General features: G+C 31.7%; 2 protein-coding genes across 2 annotated transcripts in view; one reads left to right on the top strand and one right to left on the bottom strand.

The window, feature by feature from the left end:
• LOC144842636 (uncharacterized) overlaps positions 1-24,710 on the top strand; it is a 173,169-nt gene that overhangs the window by 27,766 nt on the left and 120,693 nt on the right. The window lies entirely within an intron of this gene.
• LOC144843663 (integrin beta-1-like) lies at positions 591-2,382 on the bottom strand. The gene is made up of 3 exons (XM_078700545.1): positions 2,274-2,382; positions 1,525-1,691; positions 591-1,103 (listed from the first exon to the last, which is right to left on the bottom strand). The coding sequence occupies exons 1-3, from the start codon at positions 2,314-2,316 to the stop codon at positions 1,041-1,043; spliced, it is 273 nt and encodes a 90-aa protein (XP_078556671.1). The 5' UTR covers positions 2,317-2,382; the 3' UTR covers positions 591-1,040.

Below are 24,710 nucleotides of genomic sequence, written 5' to 3'. Positions count from 1 at the left end.
GCCCTCAGTTGTTGATATATATATATATATATTTAAAATATAAACATACATAAACGTACAGTCCAGTTTTTATAAATTACTTATTTTTTTATGGTAATGAATAGAACAATTTATTGTTAAATATGGAGTTAGCTCTCTAGCCAATCAATTAATACTTCAAGTTATAGTACAGAAACTTCATGTCAGATACCTGTTGTGAATTCTGTTTGACAAGATGCTCTGGTTGTTAGTTTCAGGTATCAGACCATTTTATATAATTATGTGGTATATTTTGTGTTGGCTTACGACATCCGGTATTATTAAATATTATTTGAAGGTTTTTCTGGGATCTTTATCTGGATACCAGCTAAACCATAATAAGTTAAACACCCGGGTTTACAAATACCATACAAAACGCCGGTATTGATGAGTAATATGTCTTACTAACAGAGGAGCCATCATTCACAAGGCATGTTTGATAGTCACTTATTACAATTGTATTTCTTTTAATCTATTAAACTTATTTAATTGTCATAAAAGGTGTGGCATTATCATCACAGTCATCTATGAAAGGTTTACTATTGCAAAACAATTTATATACTTTTCCTGTAGTTGTGTAGCAACTTAACCAGTTACTCTAATAACGAATGTTGTCTGATAATAAATCATGTTGTTTATGCATGGCTTGCCTTGGTTTATGTTATGTTGAAGTGATGTTAGGCCTCTTGGAATTATCTGGACATTCCTTGTGGATCTGGACAAGCCACTTTGATCTGATATCCTACTGTGTGGCCTAGTGGAGAGTATCTCATGGTATGTTAACATGCATTGTGGATCTGGACAAGTCACATTGATCTGATGTCAGTTGTGGCCTAGTGGGCATTTATTTTTCTGATAACAGGCTTGATGAGTTACTGTCTGAACTTGGCCATAAATTATTATTCTGATATCGTTTAGTCTAGTATCACTGTGTATCAGTTATCAAATTGATCAGGCCTTGTTGGATGCTTCTGAATGAGGTCTTGTTTGGCAACAGGTATCAACATCTTGCATAAAACCTTCTATTTACCATATGTTGGATTCTTGTAGGTTGTCGTAGAAGATTTAAAAAGGGGATTTATATTCTGAAAGAAAGGCAAGTATGTCTAGGTAATATTTTCATTAACATATAATTAAATTTCAATTAGTATTTTCAATGCTAATGTTCCAATGCAATGCATGTTAATCACAAAAATTGATATAAATATATACTTATACTTTTAATTAAAGGTATTTATTAGTACTGTTAGATTTAACATTTTCAATTACAATACTAGGATACATCATAATCATACTAGAAATAGATATAGAGATAGATAGAGAGTTCAAATGCAAATAGAAATGTTTAAAATAAATAATGTTTTCTTGGAACATCAGCTACAGTGAACTTGGATGCTATGTAGTGGTGACTCTACATCAAAATGGTCTGGTCTTTAAAGGGAAACCATAAATAATAAATAAATAAACATTATTAACTACAAGATAAAAAAAATAATCATTGCTTACTGCATCTGTTCGTGCATTTTCTAACTCTTTCAAAAATTTAGCATATTCTCGTTTGTCATATATATATGTAGCTATCTTCCAGGCCAGCAGAAGGGCTAGACCAACTAGTAATATACCAATAATGATGCCAATAGCCAGCCATAAGGCATCTATTCCTTCTGGGCAAGCTGAAAATAAAGTACCACATGTTGATAAACATTCATATAAATTATTAACATGAAGTGTTGCACATGTTGAATCAAGACTGACACTTATTTTTCTGCAAATATTTCCTACAAAAAAGCCATTACATTCATTTTTTTCACTCTAACTCTATCATGCATTTCACATACTTTGTACAAACAAGTCTAGTATAATAATGAAGTGCATGTCTTAAATTGAAAAATAAAAGATGTTTAATATACAAAGAATACAGGTTACTTGTACTCTTTCATAATTGTTTGTAAAAAAAGTTCAGTATGCCTGCTGATGTCCATCAAATTGTCCCTGTCAAATGAGGGGATGTATACTGTATATATGAAGGTGTGTGTGTGCGTGTGTGAAGTGCACAGAGATCTCAATATATAGCTCTATGTCTACACTACAAAATAGTTTGACATAAAAATTGTAATGTACCCATTACGGTAGTTTTCATCACCATATATGGGCACATAAAATGTTTTTGTCACATAAAGTTTGATAGTGTAGACAGAGCTTTAGACAATGTATTGGGTTTCATTTTGCTGGGGTTTTCTTTTTACATTACTTACATGTTATTTTCTGTACCAGAATCACCTCCATTGTTCCATTCATAACAAAGTTAAAAGAGAAGAGACAACCAAGTTCATCTTTGTATGTACAAGGATCAGTTCCATTTACTGTGAAAAAAACCCCACCAATTTGGCATAAATAAATTCATAACCTCCATATTATTATTTTATTGTTATACACTTTTATAATTTTAGCTGTAGTGAACTACTTTCTATCTATTAGGATACCAGATATTTCAATAAAAGGTTAAGACAATTGTAGAGTACAATGATGATGCGTTTCATTAAACAAACATAAAGTCATGGTTATGTTCCATATTAAATAAAGTTAAGTGGCAATATTCAAAAAATGTTTTTTTAACCAAAAGGTGTGGTTCCCATATTTATTTTATTTCAACAATATTTAACAAGGATAGTACATCCAGACAAAGCTGATCATAATAGGGACCCTTAGTACAATATAATTTGACAAGACAAGTAACATAAAAAAACAAAAAAAAACAGTGAGTTGACCAATAATAATTGAAAGTTTGGATAATCCATTGCGTTGACAATAACGTACACCATACGTTTTTAAGGATACTTTGCTTCAAATAGTTATTTTTTATGATGTTAATGTAATCTACATATGTTTCATTGATTGTACCAGCAATATTAGTATTATCATTTCTAAATTGAATCCAATTGACATCAGATTATTTTATTAACATCAATAAAATATTTTTAATATATACCATATTTTTTAACCCAATATGTTGTCAGAACAACAGCCAATCAGAAAGCAGAAAATGTTGTATTTTTTGTCGGAACACATATATTTAGTGGCTCATACAAAGTTTTGATTTGTACTGTACAATATGCGGTTTTCGTACCAATATCAAAGTGAATTCCTTGTTTTTATACCAATATCAAAGTGAATTCCTTGTTTTTATACCAATATCAAAGTGAATTCCTTGTTTTTATACCAATATCAAAGTGAATTCCTTGTTTTTATACCAATATCAAAGTGAATTCCTTGTTTTTATACCAATATCAGAGTGAATTCCTTGGTTTCCATACCAACATCAGAGTGATTCATAGAAATTTATTACAAAGCCATGGCTAACCCTTGTATTATATTCTTAAAAATTGTGAAATAATTCCAAATAATTATGTAAAACCAGAATTCTATTGTTACTATTATTACTGGAATCTGTGTGACATTTTACCAAAATACTTATCTAAAACCAGAAATTTATATATTTATTATTAAGTTTTATATTTTACTGGAATCTCTGGCATTCTCCAATTCATTACACACCTACCTAGCACAAAATATAAAGCATCCACCTGTAAAACTATGTGGAGATACAAGGTTTTTATAGAAAGCAATGCATAGTTTTCTTCATAGGGGATATATTTCAACAGTGGTTAGAGCAGTACTTTTTTTAACGCGATTTATATTTTGAAAGTAATAACATGTTTTGGCAAACAATGTTTCAGTCATTACTGCCAAAAGTCATGGGTTTATGTCCCACCCGAGAATTACTTCCATCAATTCCTGATTTTTTTTTTCAGTTCGCAAAAAGGAAAAACTATTCAAACAACCAATTTCCCTGAAAGGAATTTATGAACTGGAAACATCAATATGCAAGTGCTGAAAGCTTTTGATTAACACAAACAGGCCTAGCCCTATAATTCGCTAGATCAGCAATACACAACCCCATGGAAAACAGATGATGAGGACCATTTTTTAATCAATTTAATCAACGGATGAATATATAAATGAAATTCAATAAAAAATAAATATAATAAATTAGTTTATTACTTTTCAACTTTTCGACTTCTTACCAATTAAACCTTCTTCTTCCCTTATAAATAATCTTTATTTTTTACAAATTTTTTCAAGATAATAAACAGCTAGTATATAAAACGATTAGATCACAGAAGATTTCCTTTAAGTGCTTAAGAAAATCCTTATAATAATATTTTACAATGCCATAAATTATACAGTACCTGCTAAAACTCAGTATAGATTATACTGTACTTTTATAACATCATGAACAGATAGCTAATAAAGAGCTTTCCTTTCTGCTCATTTTCATAACAGCATAGTTTTCAAAGAAAAGTTTCCTTAAAATATTTGTTCATTTTGATTTTGCTTCGACAGGAAGTGTAGTACGCAACGCATGTGTCGCGAAAGCAACATATGCATAAGGCACTCTTCCCAAAACGAACCAGAAACATATCCTAAATTGTCATATGCTTGTCCTACTATACTTTATAGTTTATCAACATTGTGAACCACCGATTACAGCGTGGCAACTCAAGAGATGGGATTACTAGTGTATTTTAATCTGTGTTTTATCCTTTTTAAAGTTTTTTTTTTATCGGAAGAATAAAATAAAAGAAATTAAAAAGGTTTACAGAATCTTGAAGACAAATATAAAAAAATAAATGAGTTTATTACTTTTCAATTAAAATGTTTCTGCAATACTTACCTATTAATTCTTCTTCCTCGACAAGTATAATTCTTTGAGGACACTCTTGGCATTTTTCCTCAGATATACCTGTACCGTAAGCTAGACATTGCACACAGTCACGATTGCGATCACATTTAGCTGGACATGTCTACAAACATCAGTAAATATGATTATGTTAAATTGGGGTTCTGTACATGATAGTCCTGACGTAAGTACAAAATAGGTGGAACGGATCGTCTATAGAACGATTCGGTGATGGGTGTCACATGACTTAAACTTAAGAAAGTTTTACATAGAAAATAGAAGTATATTATAATACAAATACATTTATTCATCATCAGAAAAATCATTGGAAAAAGTATGGTACTGTATAAATTATTATGGTACTGTACAATGTTAAAATGATGAAATAGGGTCTCAAGAAACCAGAAGCTTTGTATAAAAGAGATCCCAGATTACATGAAAGAAAATAATTAAAATTGAACTAATGGATAATAATTTATTAATATTTCTATGAATAGGGCATTTGATCAATCCTGATGATGATGACATCATACATTTGAATTTGAGGATGCACTAAAGATTTTAACATAAATGAACTTACATCACAATCCTCACAAGTTGGGCCATCGTAGACCAGTGTTGCATTACACATGCAAACACCACATTCACAGTGTCCAGCGTCATTGCACTCTTTTCCAGTAGATGCTAGGCAGTTTTCAATGCTGGTTGGACAACTGCAATCAGGACCACTATAGCCTGGCTTGCATTCACACTGACCACAAACGCATGTTCCTTTTGATGGACCTTCAACGTTAATAAATACCTATAAGCTCTGTCTACACTATCACACTAGTTTGACAAAAAAAGGGTATTGATATGATGTTATCGTGTTCATGGGCACGTCAATTTAGGCACAGAAAGTGTGATAGTGTAGATTATTTCTATCAAGTCCATGTTATATAGCACAAAGCATACTGTATATTATACACAAGATGCTCAAAACCATTTTTATAATAATTAATAATAATTAAATACCTCATTTGTATACTACCATTTTCATGATGTTCAAAGGCAATTTACAATAAAAAAAAAATCACAGAGAAATAAATAATATATAAATTTTCTACAGAGATTGATTATCTTATTGCAGTTATTGCAGTAACTAAACTAATTTTTTCTGTTTAACCTGGTTATGCAATGCAATAATCTAATAATCTTTTTTGGGTAATAATACAAACTGTTTATTGCAGTGACTCTCATAGCTTCTACATTTGAAACAAGACTTAAATCATATTTAAGATATTTAGTTACTGTAGTAGAAAAATGCTGATATGATCCTTAATATTGTCAGCAGAGCTTAAATTTACCAAAATCTGTGCATGAAAAAGAAAATATAAACAAAATTGAACATACCACCACAAATGAGGTCAGCAGAATCTCTGCGACAAGAGAAGTTATCACAGTTGCAAAACTTTCCTGTGATTTTTTCTAAAGGATTCTTGAAAAAGAAAAAAACATTAATCATAACAAAAAAAGCTCTATTTATAATACATTTTATATTATATTAATCGCATTCAAGAAAATATATGACCAGTATATAATCAGGATCCGGGTTACAACATTTGGCAAAAAATTAGTGGGTTGGATTATAATCTAGCTTGGCATTATAAAACATGTTAATATGGTAATAACATTTTTATTGAACTGTAATATATATTTATATTGATTGTATATATTTTTTTTAACTAACTGGTCACGACACCAGTGTCTGTGATCGTATAGTGGTTGACCATTATTAGAAATAGAGAAACTTAACATGTACAATAGTTATAAATAACAAATTGACTCCTTCAGTCTCGCCTTCGCCTCTCAAACCCTATATAAGAGAGTGACATTCTCTATTTATAGGGTTACATTATTTTTAATCTTTCGCACTCATAATTGTCAATTATCATCAGCAACAGATTTTAAAAAACTTCTTTTTTCCTCTAATTGACCCACTATAGTATACTCACAGTACATACTGTAATAGTTGATCTACTGATATGGCCCAATAAGAAAACTATAAAATCATATATTTCACCTACTTGTCGCTTGTTACACACACATTTCCCACATATGCATGACCCTTGACCTGAACAAACCAAAGATGAGTTACTTCTATTGAAATAAATAAAAATAGGATTTGACCAATATTTTTTAAACATACAAGTTTTATTGATTGGTTATTGAAAATAAGAAATCAAAATTATGATTTCTGCCCTCTATAGTTTACAGTAACAAACAATTGTAAAATACTCAACAGCAATATTTTGTTAATGTTTGTATGACGAATAAACACTAGTAAACTAGGTTAGCAGTATATCATGCATTTCCAAAAAGGAATTAAGTAAAGAAGTTGAATATTAATATCAAAGATGGCACCTTATAAAAACTTACGTTTGACATGGTAAACTATCTGCAAGTGTTTCAGTTTCGTCTGAGCCAGTGTCATCACATTCACAGACCTCTCCATACCGGCCTTCATTACACTCACAAATACCACAGACCAGTGAACCATTACCATTGCTACATAGCTCACTGTCTGGTGTCACAGACTTGGTACATTCACATTCACAATTTGTTATTATGACAACTTCTAGGTTCTCTTCAAATCCGAGAGGTTTAACTGAAAAACTAAACATTTGATAAAAATTCAAGCACATCATGTACCCTGTAACTTATTAATATTAAAAGAAAGCTCTTATTTGTTCAACCACTGCGTATTCAAAATTAATCATCATCGTATCATACCATAATCATCATCGTATCATACCATTTATTCAATAAATGAACATTTTACAAATAATAATAATCATAATTTTGAAAAAAGAAATAAAATGATTAATGATTAGTTTCATATTCATGATGATTCAACATCAATGTCATTATCTTCATCACAACTATTAAGTCATCATCATGCTTTATTGCCACCATTAAAATCACCATTATTGATTATGTCATAGCATTTAAAAGGGAAATGCTAGAAACACAGAGCTGATTGTAAATCTAAAAGCCCTAAACAAATTGTTATGTTGCCCAGGAACACCATCAATTGAAATACATTTTTTTTATCTATTTTGTATTTTATGAATATAATATAAATGTTTGATTTAATATAAAATACTACCAATGGGCAATAGAAATAGAGGCACTAGAAAAATGTTTGTATGCAATTACAAAAACAAGGCAATACTTAATGTTGATTAAGAAAATTATTATTTTTTTGGAAAATAATATTATATAAAATTGTAATTGTGCTTTTTTATTAAATACTCCTACAATTAAACAAATAAAAAAAGAAGCTGACCAAATATTGGGTCAGTCAGGCTTGGTCAGCATAAACATTTGCAGGTGTGCCAATGCATGAACCAAGGTTAATGCTCCACTTGTGATTGGTAATAAACAATGTAAACATGTCTTATGAGATAGGATTTGCTGTACACTCATCAACGCTAACATCCAGTTTAAATTTAATGACATTTCCTAAGCGAATGTTACTACAGTTCTGCGAATTAGGCGTCAATGTCTCGCCATCGCAATAGGCTGAGTAGGTTACATGAATAGGAGCTGTCACCGTGTCTACAAGTTGAATCTCAGATGTAATTTTCTATAAAAATAATTATTTTAATTGGTTATCCGCACTTGGCGGATAACCCCTTGTTATTGTCAGGATCTTTTTTTTTGGTTATCCGCACTTGGCGGATAACCCCTTGTTATTGTCAGGATCTTTTTTTTTTTAATTTATTTTTTTTTTTTTCTATTTTCTTCTTTCTTTCCACGAATGTTGTTGCACGCATATCTCTAATTATGGCCAACATAAGATTGTGTAACTTTGTCATAATATTGATAATAATTAATACTGTAGCGGTAGATGTGCAGGACGTTTAGTTTTTTGACTTTAGAGTCGCGCAGCGTAAGTTACGTGCGATTTTATGAATTTTAATGATTGATCATAGATTAAAAACTAGAAGTCATTTTGTTTTGAAACTTAGTGAAATTTTAAGTCATATCAAGCGCAAACTTTCTATGGAATAAAAATGGCATGTTTCAGAGAAAGTTACGCGCGCACGCACGTTTAAAATTTCAAATTGCGAAAAATTAATTTCTAATCAACTTTCTACGCGTTTCAGGTCATTTTGAGCATGTCAAAAATGCCCATGCGTGCGCATTTTTTTTTACGCGCGCGTGCGCACGTAGCTCAAAAACATCTTTTTTGGCTTGATTTTTGTTTTTTCAACCTTCTCTAGTAATTTTACCAACTTTCAAACAATTTTGACTTAAAATCACGTCATACGAGCAAGTAGAATTGGACAATTTGCGTGCGTTTTTGATGAAAAAGTTCTTAAAATTCGTAAAAATTATGCCTTTGTTTAAACAGTCATAGATTCTAAACTACATGGTGAATTTTATTTTTTATTACAAATTCTGAAAGTAGATGAGTTGTAGATATCGAATCATGCATCGATATGGCTAACCGGACATTGTGACGTCATCGTATGGCCACTCGAATATAAAATAGAGGATTTTTGTCTCTTTCGTCATAGCTCATCACATTTAATAGAGCGCATCTCTACTTATCCGTATTCCATTTCCCCCCCATTTTTTTATATTGTCTAGTTCAATCAATTATCTTCCGCATGATTCACCATTTTAAAAATTGTGATGACGTCATCATGTCCAAAAGCGTCAATTACTTTGGTCACTTTTTTTCACGTATTCTGCACTGAATGTAGTACGTATACAGTATAGTGTTATTTTGTATATACTTAGACGTGACACAAAATAGAGAGCACGCTAAAATTGTTTCAATGGCATAATCGTTTTTCTTTGCGCAATAATCTAACGTATGACGTGCACGTGGCGTTTGCGCTGCGGATAACCTAACTCGTCCGTAGTGACGAGTTCAAATCTAGTTTTTATTTTTTTTGGTTAACTTAGTTGCGGATAACCCTTGTGATTGTAAATATCTTTTTTTTCATCTTCATCATCTTCTTTGTTATTCTTCTTTCTTTCCCGGAATTTTGTTCGCAGCGTATCTCTAATTATAGTCAACATAAGATTGCATAACTTTGTCATAAGATTGACCTGTAGCTGTAGATGTGCAAGAAATTTCGTTATATGACGTTAGAGTCGCGCAGCGTAAGTTACGTGCGATTTTATGAATTTTAATGATTGATCATAGATTATAAACCAAAAGTAATTCTGTATTGACACTTGGTGAAAATTTAAGTCACATTAAGGGCAAACTTTCTATAGATTAAAAATGGCATGTTTCACAAGAAGTTACGCGCGCACGCGCATTTAAAATTTCAAAATGCGCAAAATTAATTTCTAATCAACTTTCTACGCTGATCATGACATTTTGAGCATGTCAAAAATTCCCACGCGCGCGAAAAAAATTATGCGTAAGGTGCGCACGGAGCATAAAAATCATGTGTTTTTCTCTTGAATTATGATTTTACAGCCTTTCTTAGTCATTTTTAAAAAGATTGACATCATTTCAAATTAAAATGACGTCATACGAACACGTTGATTTAGACCATTTGCGCGCGTTTTAGTTGCAAAAGTGACAAAATATTGTCAAAATTATGCCTATTTTTAATCTATTATAGCTCCTCAGGATCATCCACGACCCCCAATTTTTTTAATTTAATATGTAAGCAGATATGTTGTAGATATGAATTCATGCAGAATCTTTACCCCTCGGATGTTATGACGTCATCGTATGGCCACACGAATGTAAAATATAGGATTTTTTACTTTTTCGTTATTGCTCATCACATTAAATAGAGCGCATCTCGCTTATACAGTACGTATTCCATTTCCTCAGATATTTTAATACTGTCTAGGTCAATCAACTATCTTTCGCATGACTTAAAAATATTTTATTTTTTTTATCATTATCATGTCTAAAAATGTAAATAACGTGGGTCACCTATTTTCATCTTTACAGTAAATTTCAATCTGTTATAGCTCGTCAGAATAAAAAGTGATAATCATGATTAAAACGTTTTCTGGAAGCTATTGGATTGTAGATACAAATTCATGTGAATATTTTGCCAATCAGATGTTGTGACGTCATCATATGGCCAGTTGAATTCAAAAAGTCATATTTTCATCTCTTGCGTAAAAGTTCATTGCGTTTAAACGAGAGCGCATCTCACTTTTACGTGCCCAAAATTCTTCAAATTTGTTTTAATGTAATTATTTAGATAATTATCTTCTAAAATTGTTATCTTTATATGTCAATTTGATGACGTCATCGTGTTAATAATTAGATTTAAAAGATGGGTCTCGTAATTTTGTCTATGCTACACTGTATATAACATATACAGTTTATTCTGTAAATACTGTAATATGCTGTATGCTACATATTAGGTACAATTCAGCACTTTAAACATATTTATTTCATGTCATAGGATGGCATAATAATTGTCGAGGTTCATATAGTTAAGTATGTGCATGTTGCGTTTGCGCGGATAACCCGAACTCGTCAAAGTGACGAGTTCAAATCTAGTTCTCTTTTTGGTTATCCGCAACTAGTAAGTTGCGGATAACCCTTGTTATTGTAAATATCTTTTTTCTTCATCTTTATTCTTCTTTCTTTCCCGGATTTTTGTGCGTCGCATATCTCTCATCCTTGTCAACATAAGATTGTATAACTTTGTCATAAGATTGACCTGTAGCTGTAGATGTGCAAGAAACTTCGTTATATGACTTTAGAGTCGCGCAGCGTAAGTTACGCGCGATTTTATGAATTTCAATGATTGGTCATAGATTATAAACCAAAAGTCATTTTATATTGACACTTGGTGAAAATTTAAGTTAAATTAAGGGCAAACTTTCTATGGATTAAAAGTGACATGTTTCACAAGAAGTTACGCGCGCACGCGCATTTAAAAATTAAAAATGCGCAAAATTAATTTCTAATCAACTTTCTACGCTGATCATGACATTTTGAGCATGTCAAAAATTCCCACGCGCGCGAAAAAAATTACGCGTAAGGTGCGCACGGAGCATGAAAATCATGTGTTTTTCTCTTGAATTATAATTTTACAGTCTTTCCTAGTTATTTTAAAAAAGATTGACATCATTTCAAATTAAAATGACGTCATACGAACACGTTGATTTACACCATTTGCGTGCGTTTTAGTTGCAAAAGTGACAACATATTGTCAAAATTAAGCCTATTTTTAATCTATTATAGCTCCTCAGGATCATCCACGACCCCCAATTTTTTTAATTTAATATGTAAGCAGATATGTTGTAGATATGAATTCATGCCGAACCTTTACCACTCGAATGTTATGACGTCATCGTATGGCCACACGAATGTAAAATATAGGATTTTTTACTCTTTCGTTATTGCTCATCACATTCAACAAACCGCATCTCGCTTATACGTATTCCATTTCCCCCGAAATTGTAATATTGTCTACGTCAATCAACTATCTTTCGCATGAATTAAAAATATTTTAATTTTTATGACGTCATCATGTCTAAAAACGTAAATAACTTGGGTCACTTATTTTCATCTTTACAGTAAATATCAATCTGTTATAGCTCGTCAGATTAAAAAGTGATAATCATGATTAAAACGTTTTCTGGAAGCTATTGGATTGTAGATATGAATTGATGTGAATATTTTGCCAATCAGATGTTGTGACGTCATCATATGGCCAGTTGAATTCAAAAAGTCATATTTTCATCTCTTGCGTCAAAGTTCATTGCATTTAAACGAGAGCGCATCTCACTTTTACGTTCCCAAAATTCTTCAAATTTGTTTTAATGTAATTATTTAGATAATTATCTTCTAAAGTGGTTATCTTTATATGTCAATTTGATGATGTCATCGTGTTAATAATTGGATTTAAAAGATGGGTCTCGTAATTCCGTCTATGCTACACTGTATATAACATATATACAGTTTATTCTGTAAAATACTGTAATATGGTGTATGCTACATAATAGGTACAATTCAGCACTGTAAACATTTTTATTTCATGTCAAAGGATGGCATAATAATTGTTGAGGTTCATATAGTTTAAAGTACGTGCATGTTGCGTATGCGCGGATAACCCGAACTCGTCAAAGTGACGAGTTCAAAACTAGTTTCTATTTTCTTCTTTCTTTCCACGAATTTTGTTGCACGCATATCTCTAATTATGGCCAACATAAGATTGTGTAACTTTGTCATAATATTGACCTGTAGCGGTAGATGTGCAAGACGTTTAGTTTTTTGACTTTAGAGTCACGCAACGTGACTTACGCGCCATTTTATGAATTTCAATGATTGATCATAGATTAAAAACTAGAAGTCATTTTGTTTTGAAACTTAGTGAAAATTTAAGTCATATCAAGCGCAAACTTTCTATGGATTAATAATGGCATGTTTCACAGAAAGTTACGCGCGCACGCGCGTTTAAAATTTCAAAATGCGAAAAATCAATTTCTAATCAACTTTCTACGCGTTTCATGTCAAAAATTCCCACACGCGCGCAATTTTTTTACGCGTGCGTGCGCACTTAGCGCAAAAACACCTTTTTTTTGCTTAATTTTTGTTTTTCCAGCCTTTTCTAGTAATTTTACCAACTTTTAAACAATTTTGACTTAAAATCATGTCATACGAGCTCGTAGAATTGGACAATTCGCGCGCGTTTTTGATAAAAAAAGTTCAAAAATTCGTGAAAAAATGCCTTTTTTAAAAAAGTCATAGATTCTAAACTACGTGGTGAAATTTTTTTAAATTACAGATTCTAGAAGTTGATAAGTTTTAGATATTGAATAATGAATCGATATGGCTAACCGGACATTGTGACGTCATCGTATGGCCACTCGAATATAAAATATAGGATTTTTGTCTCTTTCGTCATAGCTCATCACATTTAATAGAGCGCATCTCCAATTATCCGTATTCTATTGCCCTCCATTTTTTTATATTGTCTAGGTCAATCAATTATCTTTCACATAATTTACCATTTTTTAAATTGTGATGACGTCATCATGGTCAAAAGCGTCATTAACTTTGGTCACTAAATTTTCACCTATTCTGAACTGTATGTAGTACGTATACAGTATATAGTGTATATACTTTGACGTGACGCAAAATAGAGAGCGCACTAACATTTTTTCCAATAGCATAATCGTTTTTCTGTGCGTAATATTCTAACGTATGACGTGCACGTGGCTTTTGGGCTGCGGATAACCTAACTCGTCCGTAGTGACGAGTTCAAATCTAGTTAATTATGATACTAATAACTAATAAAACATAATAAACAAAATGTGTGCATTAATCCTTTCGCTGCATGGTGTATAACTCCACATCTGTGTGAAAGATTTTGTACAAGTAATTTTAAACAAGAAAAAAGTTACTTTAATTGAAGTCTTTTTATGTAGTTAAATGTTTAATTTAAATTAAATTTACATCAAACTTTATTTCATTTCATTTATTTTTGTCTCCATAAAAATACAATATAGAAAAACATGGACAAAGAAAAGAAAACATCACACAAAACCAGGAAGAGACAGGATTCCTAAAAAGCAAACTTAATCACTATCTAGTAGGTCTCCTATTGCACTGATTGTATAAAAAACATTTACATATAACAAACATATAACATATAATTTGTATAAACATTAAAAATGCATATAAATACTATATAAAAACAAAACAAAAATATATTGCAATATCATTAAAGTGGAGCTCCACCCAGAAAATTGCTATTTTTCATACATTTCAACTATTCTTTAAAAATATCATCCCTCATACTTCATATTTTTTTGAAATTTTTTTCAATGAGTATGATTTTCTTGAAAATCACGCCTTTTTGCGTTTTGGGGGGATACCTTGTAATTTCCTATTCTTTTACATGCAAAAGGGGGGTATATTTGAATATTCCTAAAAAATTAATTTCTTCACTAAAAACAAAATGTAAAATGTTTTTATATGTAATTTTTCCAGATCTTTTTATTTCTGGTATTGTTATTGCGTATACATTGCGCAATTTCGCGTAAATAGACACTTTCCCCCGTTGGGTCCAATTGGGTTTTTTACTTTGCTAGGGAGTATGATCACGTGACATTTCTCACGACATTTTTCACACTGCAGCTGGCGATCTGTTATTGTCGCGATGTTATTTTTGATGGGCGAAAAGTATATTAAAACATTCTGGATGTGACCCTATCATGTTTCACAGTGTAATAAGTGATTATGAGATTATTACTAAAATGTCAAATTTAACGAGATTTGAGAAAGACGTGGCTATATATTCAATAAAGCTAGGCCTAGGCCTACTAGAGTCTAGGTATGTAACGATGCTGCTTGGCCTCTAGCTGGCTGCCTGATAGCCTTATACAGCAGTGAGGTTTGTTATGGCACCCAATCTCGGCCTACCCATGGGCCATGATAGGGTGCCTGAATAGTTGCTTTTCAGTCAGACATAAGCTTCCACATCCGTTACTATTCTTTACTATTCTGAGCAATACCAGTCTTGTTTTGTAGAGAATTTTGTGTTTCACAATTCTTAATGTGCGAGAAAACCCAGGAACGATAAATGGGACGAAACGACCAAGCATTTTCGAACCCATGACTACAGTCCTACCTAGACATAAATTCAAGCCTAGCTAGCTAGGCTGAGCAGACGATTTAGCTAGGCCTAGCTTAAAATTAATAAGCAATTTGATTAAGATTATTATGCTGTTGTTGTACAGTGCAAATCATGATGTTACATGTAAATTATGCTGACATTTTTATCAGAAATATTACTTGGGCCTAAACAAATCGTATTAATTGTGTGTATAAACAGGGAAAATTATTTTACAACTCCCTGGTATCAAATTGATTCGCCATTTTCCAACACATAATTTACCAAAGGGGAGACATTTCACCAACGCGTTCACCGGCGACTAAAACGCGTCAGTCGCTAAGTGTAACACGTTTTGCGACGTATTGTAAACTAATAACCCCTAAGTTACTGAAAAAGTGTAATGTAGTAAAAAACACTATTTTCTGACCGATTTTTTAGAAATTAGTTTTTGGAAAATATTGCCATATCTTTCCTGTTTTTTGTATGTAATCACTTTCAATTAAACATACTTAAACATAATATAAGCTGAGAAAGTCTGAGTGTAGCTCCACTTTAAAAATCGTCAATACTTTATTCATCGAAGTCTGTAGAAAAAGCAATTTTTCAAGAAATTTTAATGGCATGTAGGCCTAATTTTATTTACACTCCATAAAGGCCTATAAATCCAAAAATTGTTTAAAAAAAAAAGCATAAATGTTTGCTTAGCTGGTTTTGTGTTAATGACATAATAATTGGTAAAAAAAAAAACTACTGGGAAAAAATCGCAAATAAAAATAAAGGTGCTATGAAAAACTGCAAACTTACATCATAACTACTACGAACAAGTTCAATAATGTTTCTTGAATCACTAGCTAGTGTTCCCACAGATCCACCTGGGAAAAACTCATTTACAACTTCCTGTTAAAATGAAGAAATCAAAATTAAAATATACCTCATACTCCGGATGGGACATAAAGCTGCTGGCCCCTTGTACAATGCATGTTAAAGAACTTGGTACATTATTCGAAAAAGAGCAGGGTTCATTTCCCGGCGTGCTGATCTGGGTAGATGCTGTACTGTTGGCAGGTAGGTAAATCATTTTTTTTCCGACCCAAATTTTTGGAATGGAATAACTATTACATGACATTAAAATGGCATATTCAACCATAATTTTTCAGGGAACAATATATATATAAGTAGCAGTAGCAGTTATACTAAACACATGCACTAATAGGACTAGCATGTGAAGAATTTTAAATAACTAACACAAGATACTAGAATGTATTCTATCTTTATGATTCAACATATTCAAATACCTGATAAAGAGCAGGATCGTCACGCTGTTTTGATTTTGCTACTGCAAAAATTGGAATTACATTTCTTTCTAATAATTTCTCATGAAGCTGTCCTAAGATGGAAAATCCTGAAAATAAACAAAGTAAATGTAAAATATGTATATCAATTATACTTTGTATTGATCCTTTTTTTTAGCATAATTTGAGAGAGGAAGTGGAATGCATAACAAGAAATTGACATGCGTTTGAGAAAGCGTGGGTTCAGATAGTGCATGCGCCATTTTGTCTTGTTTCCCCTCTGATAGAATTATGTTGATTTTTAATAGCTAATACAGTCAACTCTCCCAATATCATAAATCTTTGGGCTGGGCTAAATGTCTGGCAATTCTGGTATTCAGAATTTGTTTTTAATGGTAAAAATTAATTTTTACGTCTGGTTTTGGGTAAGTTTCCAGTTTTCAGAGAGTTCAGTTGGTAGGGTTGACCGTATTATTGTAATTTAATTAATTGTGTTTTTATTATTTTACTTAGTTTCAATTTAATCTCATATTTGGACTATTGTCCGTATTTACATAAGTAACACAACAATGAAAAAGGAAATCAGAAAAGTAAATCAGAAAATTAGTTACATTTTTTACAGAATGAGTATAATATCCTTGATCATCTAAATGACATTCACCATCATTGGGTAAGGTCAGCCCGCCAACCTAAAAGAAAAATTAAAAACATTTGGTTGCAATTTTTTTTTTCTTCCACTTATGAACTCACTCATAATGTGAGTGAATTATTTACAATAATTAAATTATGACTAAATATTTTAGCCAGCTACCCTTCAAATGCGTCAGCTACCCTTCAAATGCGTCAGCTACCACTCAAATAATCCAGCAAACATCAAATGAGACAGTTACCCCTCAAATAATCCAGAAAACCTCAAATGATACAGCTACCACTCAAATAATCCAGCAAACATCAAATGAGACAGTTACCCCTCAAATGAGACAGCTAACCCTCAAATGAGACAGCTACCCCTCAAATGATATAGTTGGGTCATTCTTCAGTAAGTGTCTAAAATCGTGTCCCGATACTTTGGTGGGATAGAGACTGAAAATTCATCATTAAAAAATAAAAATTCTTGACTTAAATCATAATCAACATTATTTTAAATATAATTAATTACATAAAACAAAGATAATTACATTGATATTGTTAATTTTTATAAAAATGTTTCAGGCAACCCCCTAAAATCCTATGTCCCGATCGTACATCTTCAATTTTATGATCGCCGTATATATTTGATAACAGGACTTTTGTTATCGAAAATATTGTAAAAAGTTAGTTAATCATGATTTCATGCGATTATATTCTTCGAAATACATCTCTACATACATTAAATCTCAAACTTTAAAGTTTTTGTTTAGAAAAAGCTTGTCCCGCAGTTTTGTGTCATTTCCGTCACATAATTTAAATGTGCCGTCTACAGTTTAATGAACGGCGGGGAAAAAAATTGACTGCGCGTTGTAAACATGCGAAGATATTGATATAAAACTAGCCGCCCATCATTTTCAATAAAAGAGGAAAAAAGCTAATAAAACGAGGTTTTAGAAAAATTACAGTTGCGTACCTTTATTGAATGTCATATCCGAACGGTATAGAACTCATTAAATAATTATAATTTCTGGTTTTTTTCAACTGGAAGTACAAGTTATTCACGGTATCTAGAAGTATGAAATCCGTCTCCGCTGTCAGACATGCCTACGATGTGATCCTAGGCTGTCCTATGCTAAATACATCATCTCCGTCACGGTCAGCTCCGTCACATTTCCCAATGTTTCGTTGTGACGGAGATGACGGCCCGTGACGGATATGACTTTTTGTTATTGCCAGGGCCTTTTTTTGTTACACATTTTGTTTTGTATATCTTTATTATGTTATTACATTGTATATCTATGTGACTCTGGTCAATTAACATAATCAAATCATATCTTAAAGTCATCTCCGTCACATGATTTTTTAGGTTCGTCATATCCGTCACGGTTTCATCTCCGTCACATGGATATTTTATCCTTTTAAATCCTAAAATATTTAAGTAATGAACGCAATTATGTGGTATAATTGAAATATAAACAATATTCTTCTACTATGTCAATGGATAGTAATATTAGTTCAACAGAATTTTGAAAAACATCAGTGACAGTCATACTATTTTCTGAAAATTATTATTTTTTGGAATAGTAAATGGTTTTGAACGTATAACATCATACTAATAAATGTTAAAACAATCATTTTTTGATTAATAGAGACAAAAATAATGTATAGTATCAAAGAATTAATAATGGAAATAATTTTATAATTCCTAAACCGTTATTTTTTCTATCTTTGTATATTCCATAAATGTGACGGAAATGACAGTAACATTGAACCATGTATTTATAAATACGAATAAAATACGAAATATATAATAAAGATTGCGCCAAACATACGCTTGCCATGTAATACATTTCATTTATCTGAATAAACTTTTAAAATTAAAAAAATGCAAATTTTAAAATCGATTTTTTATAAACCTGAAATTAGACACTTACTGAAGAATGACCCAGTTACCCCTCAAATGAGCCAGCTACACCTCAAATGAGCCAGCTATCTCTCAAATGAGCCAGCTACCCCTCAAATGAGCCAACTACCCCTCAAATGAGCCAGCTACCCCTCAAATGATATAGTTACCCCTCAAATGAGCCAGCTACCCCTCAAATGAGCCAGCTACCCCTGATATCTTATACATTTTTCTACAAACCTTGCCATCAAGTGCGAAGTGAAATCCTGCATCACTCATATAAATAATAAAATGTCTTGAATAATTACGCCAACCTATTTGCTCCTAAAAATCAATGACATCAAATGATCATTAAAAGTGTGGAAGGCCTTCTCTTGGTTGGGTTTCATTTTGAATTCATGTTAAAGATGAAAAAAAAACATGAAAATTGAACTTAAGTCTTAATAAAAACAAACTTTAAATAGGCAATTTTGTAGTTCTTATAAAGTTAATCACTCTATAAAAAAATGTTTTTTAACTTATAAAACTTAGTCAAAAGAAACAGTTAAATTAAACACAAATCAAACAAAACATTGTAAACAGTACGATCACAGTAGGCCCACTATTGTATGTCAGAGAAATCAATTATAAATTGTTAATACATTAAAATTAAATTAATAGTATTGACACATCCTTTGATTGATAGTTAAATCAATATAAACATAAAATAATAAACTACTTTTGATCCATCAATATTATGCAGGTTAATTTAGCATATAAACTACAAAAACCACATCCCAAATGTGAGTCATTAAACAAGTAAATAGGTAAAATTAGACACCTTGCAGACAGTAGCTTGCACCAGGGCATCAAGTCCACCCTCGGGTCTATCAAGACTCATCGAAAAGGTTTGATCTTTAAGTGTTCTCTGAAAAAAAAAAGTATGTGCAATTATAAAAAAACATAAAATGGGCAAGATAATTTGGTATTTAAAGTCCATGCAAAAAGCAAGGCTCAGATTTTAGCCAAGCCCATATTGGTTGGTTTTCACATTTTTGGGCTTATTACATGACAACAATGCTCAGCATTTTCACTTGCCCGTTGAATGGGACCATTGGATGTCACTGTTATCACTGAATGCAACAAAATTACTAATGTCACATGATATAAAATAGTAAATTTGGTAAGTAAAAGTCTTCAATTCGATGAATGGGTTGTTTTGTGTGAGCAAGTGATGTGTTTAATGTGCGCTTGGAGCATTAAATCCTGAGCCATGTCAGTAGACTTTAATATAGCCATCATGCCAATACAAACAAAGTCTAGGGACTAAACAGAGTGTATTTTACCTCAAATAAATTAATATCATCAACCAGTGGAATGACATTTCTAAAACCATAAGGTTGTTTACAAAAATCTCCCTCTAGAAAACATGGATTGTCACTTCTAAAAAAGAAACAGACAATGGTTGAAAAATGTAGTAACTACAAATTAAAGCAAATAAAAAATGAGTATGCCAGTGTATTTCAACAGTTTAAATTAATATGACTGATGAGTAATTTACAGAGCCATATATAGAGAGAGTTACGTCATTGCGTTCACGGATTTTAGAAAGTCACGTGGTGTGCACGCTGGCCATGTTTGTGTCCAACTATGCCTATGTAGCGTATGGAGTCGACTCATTTGCTTTAAAAATGTATAACATTCACAAGGCTTTAAATATCGAATTTAATATCAAAACAATCAATTTGTTTAAAGGTTTTTGTTAAGATAATAACGAAATCATAAAGTAACTGCGAACATGATTTTAAACAAGAAAATGTAAAAACAATGCATTACTATAGAGAATCGCTGTACAAACTAAACGAGCACGCGTAGAGCGTGCATGGAGCGCACAACCAGAGCCGTTCCGAAATTGCTATTTTTGTTGTTTAAAATCATGTTCGCAGTAACTTTATAATTTTTTTATTATTTTAACAAAAACCTTTAAACAAATTGATTGTTTTGATATTAAATTCGATAATTAAAGCCTTTTGAGCGTTATACATTTTCAAAATAAAAGACTCAACTCCATACGCTACATAGGAATAGTTGGACACAAACACGGCTTCTAATCCATTCAATGTCGAAACTCTCTCTATATATGGCTCTGGTAATTTATAGTATATACCGCCCTCTATAAAGATCTCATAATTTGTTTCTCAACAAGCATGAATTCAATCTTGTTTGAAACTCAAGATTTGTTGTTTTTATTATAAATAAAAGTACATTTATAAGAATGTACACATTTGATTAAAATAACAAAAACTGGTAACATGCATACAAATCAACTGGTTGTACACTTTCTTAATTGTGAGTGATCCTCATTGACAATGTAGATAGGAAGGTACCTGCAACTTATGGTGACACGCCCCTTTTTGATGTCGCCAAAAAAGTGTGACCTGATATTCAGTTCGCGCTGAAGGTCCTTTTTTAAAAAAATCTTTAAAATTACTTCTGGTTGGCTAATGATGACATTATTGGTACCAAAATATCAACAGGGAGTTGTTCTACTGCTGGGAATTTTTTTTTTTTTTTTCTGATGTTTATTTCATGAGTTACAATGATTCGAAAATATACCTCATCAAAACACGTCTTTTTTTCATAAAAAGTGAGTTAGTCCATTATTTTCATGTTTCAGTCCATATACTACATGCTATTACGATTATTTTGACATAAGTTTTGTGTATATTGATAGATGTTACAATGGAATTTTTAGATGTTGAAATTTTGTATTTTTTCCACATGTTTACCTAGCATAGCATAGGATGTAGTGTTAACGCAGGGATGTATCTCTCTGGTTAAAGAATAGGCCTTTGACGGTCTATGTCGACTCCTTTGTATACATAATATATTTCACTCTAAATATGTTTTAAAAAGTAGGAAATAAAATAAAACAATGTTTGATTTATAACATTCAATTATGTTTTGGTACTAAAGTTGTTAGAATACAGCGATTTTAAAAGATTGCAAATAAATATTTTTCATTAATAACAATAACCCGTATGAATATTAGTACGCTAGGTTGTCAGTTTACAATGCGGCCAATCAGAGTGCGTGTTTTTACCCAAGCTGGTGTAGATTTGGGTGTGCAAGTATAGTATGTTTGTGAATATCAATTCGACTGAAAGACAATTTGTAATAATTTCGGGGGGAGAGGTTGTCAGAGGGTAGGGAAAAAGTTGTTATAACGTAAATGGGTTTGGTTGTTGTTGAGAAGAGGTAGATTCATGTTTGGAAAAATAATAAATTTAAATAATAATTTTAAAACAATTTTTAAGAATATTGCACTTCATTGCCACACTTTTTTTTTCTTATGCATTGAAATGCCTATACTGATTTTTTATGAAAAAAAAACATTAAAAAAATTATACAAAATTACCATTTTGACGAATTTTAATTATTTTTGTGTTATTAAATTTCTATTTTTTTCCTTCATTTTTTGATGTAGGCTATATGACTCGATCTGTTTCAATAAGTTTGAATTTTCATGTTAGGTTAGGTACCTAACTAAAAGATAGGCCTATGCCGCAATACAAACACAGAGACAACTTGGTTACTGTTAATTTAAAATGCGTTGACCTGATATGATCTTCAACGATTAACTGCAATAGTAATCAAACATACATAAGATAAAGGGGCTAGGCCTAGGCTAGACCAGAACTAGGCTAGGCCTAGCTAGCTAGGGCCAGGCCTAGGCCAGAGAGAGGGCATAATAATAATTTATAAACACAAACATAGCAAATAAAACTGTAACATGTAAACTCAATCAAAGGGGTACAGATATTTACCGTACAGTTGCATGTCCCTGATATGGACAACTACATTGCGTATTCATTAATGTTTAATAGCTTCTATGTGATTGTTTTATACTGCAAATAACTAGTTTAGACAACATCTCAACATGCTTGCATGGGCGCAGCCATATTAATTTTCCCTTGACAACCTTTTCCAATTAGAGGGCGACAAACACAAAATAATAAAGAGAGTTGGTGGCATTAACAAAAAGTCTTGAAACTACAGATCATTACGTTTTTATTCTAAATAAGTGTACATTTTTAAAAACATGTACACAAATTTTAATAAAAATAACAACAAATGTTAACACTAGAGGGTGAGCTCGCTTCCTCCCCCTCTAGGAAGGGCCTTTGGGAAGAGGTGGGGCGGATTTCATTGAGGTAGGTGCTTATTCGAGGGATACGTTTAATGTTTTAGTTTTAATTGGTAATAGTTATAATCAAATAAAATCCTCTAATAGATATGAAAAGTGGTAAAAAAAATGGTTGGTAAATTGTAGTATTGTGTTATAAATACAATACAATATATTATGTGTAATGTGGATTCTAAGTGATGTTTTATTGGGGAGCTGTTGGGCGTTTATTTCAATAAATACCATCCTATTTGGTATAATTAATACACTATTTAGTCTAAACAACTTTTGAAACCGCGAAACAGTGGGGCGTTTGCCAAAGAAGCACTTTTGTTGCAACATTGGCAGAAGTATCCCAGGGTCCGAACGGGACTGATAGTCCACAGTTATTCCTGAGAGATTACTCAACAACTCGGCTATCGGGGTATCACTGGATTTAAAACAAAAGGTCTTATCACTAGTTCTCCCGATGTAATTTTATATACTATTCCCCACAATATACTTTGATGCTTTAAGAATATATTTAATTTAATCTTTATTAATTTGCATTAAAATTTATATTTATTTTTGCTAATTACCTACTGACCCCTTGACACACGCGGTCCTAAAATAAACAAAATCCGATCCAATTGATTGATTATTTAAAATATTCAAACAGTTTACAATTTAACAATTTGGATTATATGTTCAAATTTGTTCAAATGTGTAACAAAATAAAGTCTTTAACGGCAAACAACCGCAATGTAAATATATATGTTGTTATGCGTCAGAAATATATTTTATAGTCATTTTAGAAGAAAATGTTCTATTAAGACAAATATAAAAATGCACATTATGAACACTTTGAGACCAAAATGAAAATCATAAGACGAGATATGATCAAGGTCAAGGTTAAAAGGTCAAAAGGTCAGAAGTGGTACTTCTGGTAATTATTTTATGAAACTGGTCATTAAGATAAATATAAATGTGTATTACAAACAATTTGAGACCATAATTGAGTTTCTAGAGTAAGCGCTTGTCGAGATTATAATGATATAGGCGGTCATTTTGAAAAAGCGCCCCCACACGGTGAAAAACGCATCTAAAAGTTGGACACCAAGTTGAAATTTGTTTCTTATGATGCTATTGACCACCACATGAAAGTGAAAAATCAAACTTGGCCAAATCGCATAAAGTAAATTACAAATGCTGCCTGACTATTATGTATTGTGTAGAAATGAAAATAGTTATGGTTCTCTGATTTCATCAGACTTCTGTAAAGCTTTTGATTCAATTAATAGAAATGTTACGATTAAGACCCTTGAAGCCTTCAACTTAGGTAAAGATTTTATTAATTGGATATTAACTATGTACT

The sequence above is a fragment of the Antedon bifida genome, chromosome 5 (assembly GCF_963402885.1).
Source record: "Antedon bifida chromosome 5, ecAntBifi1.1, whole genome shotgun sequence".
NCBI classification, from domain to species: domain Eukaryota; kingdom Metazoa; phylum Echinodermata; class Crinoidea; order Comatulida; family Antedonidae; genus Antedon; species Antedon bifida.
Note: the sequence above shows the minus strand (reverse complement) of the source record. Positions and strands in the feature narration are given on the sequence as shown.

What these genes read in the sequence shown, in the direction of transcription:
- LOC144843663 (XM_078700545.1), bottom strand. Translation starts at nt 2,316, where the DNA reads ATGAATGGAACAATGGAGGTGATTCTGGTACAGAAAATAACAT. An exon ending in TCTGGTACAGAAAATAACAT is followed by an intron (nt 1,692 to 2,273) that starts GTAAGTAATGTA and finishes CTTTATTTTCAG; the next exon opens with CTTGCCCAGAAGGAATAGAT. An exon ending in AAAATGCACGAACAGATGCA is followed by an intron (nt 1,104 to 1,524) that starts GTAAGCAATGAT and finishes CCTTTCTTTCAG; the next exon opens with AATATAAATCCCCTTTTTAA.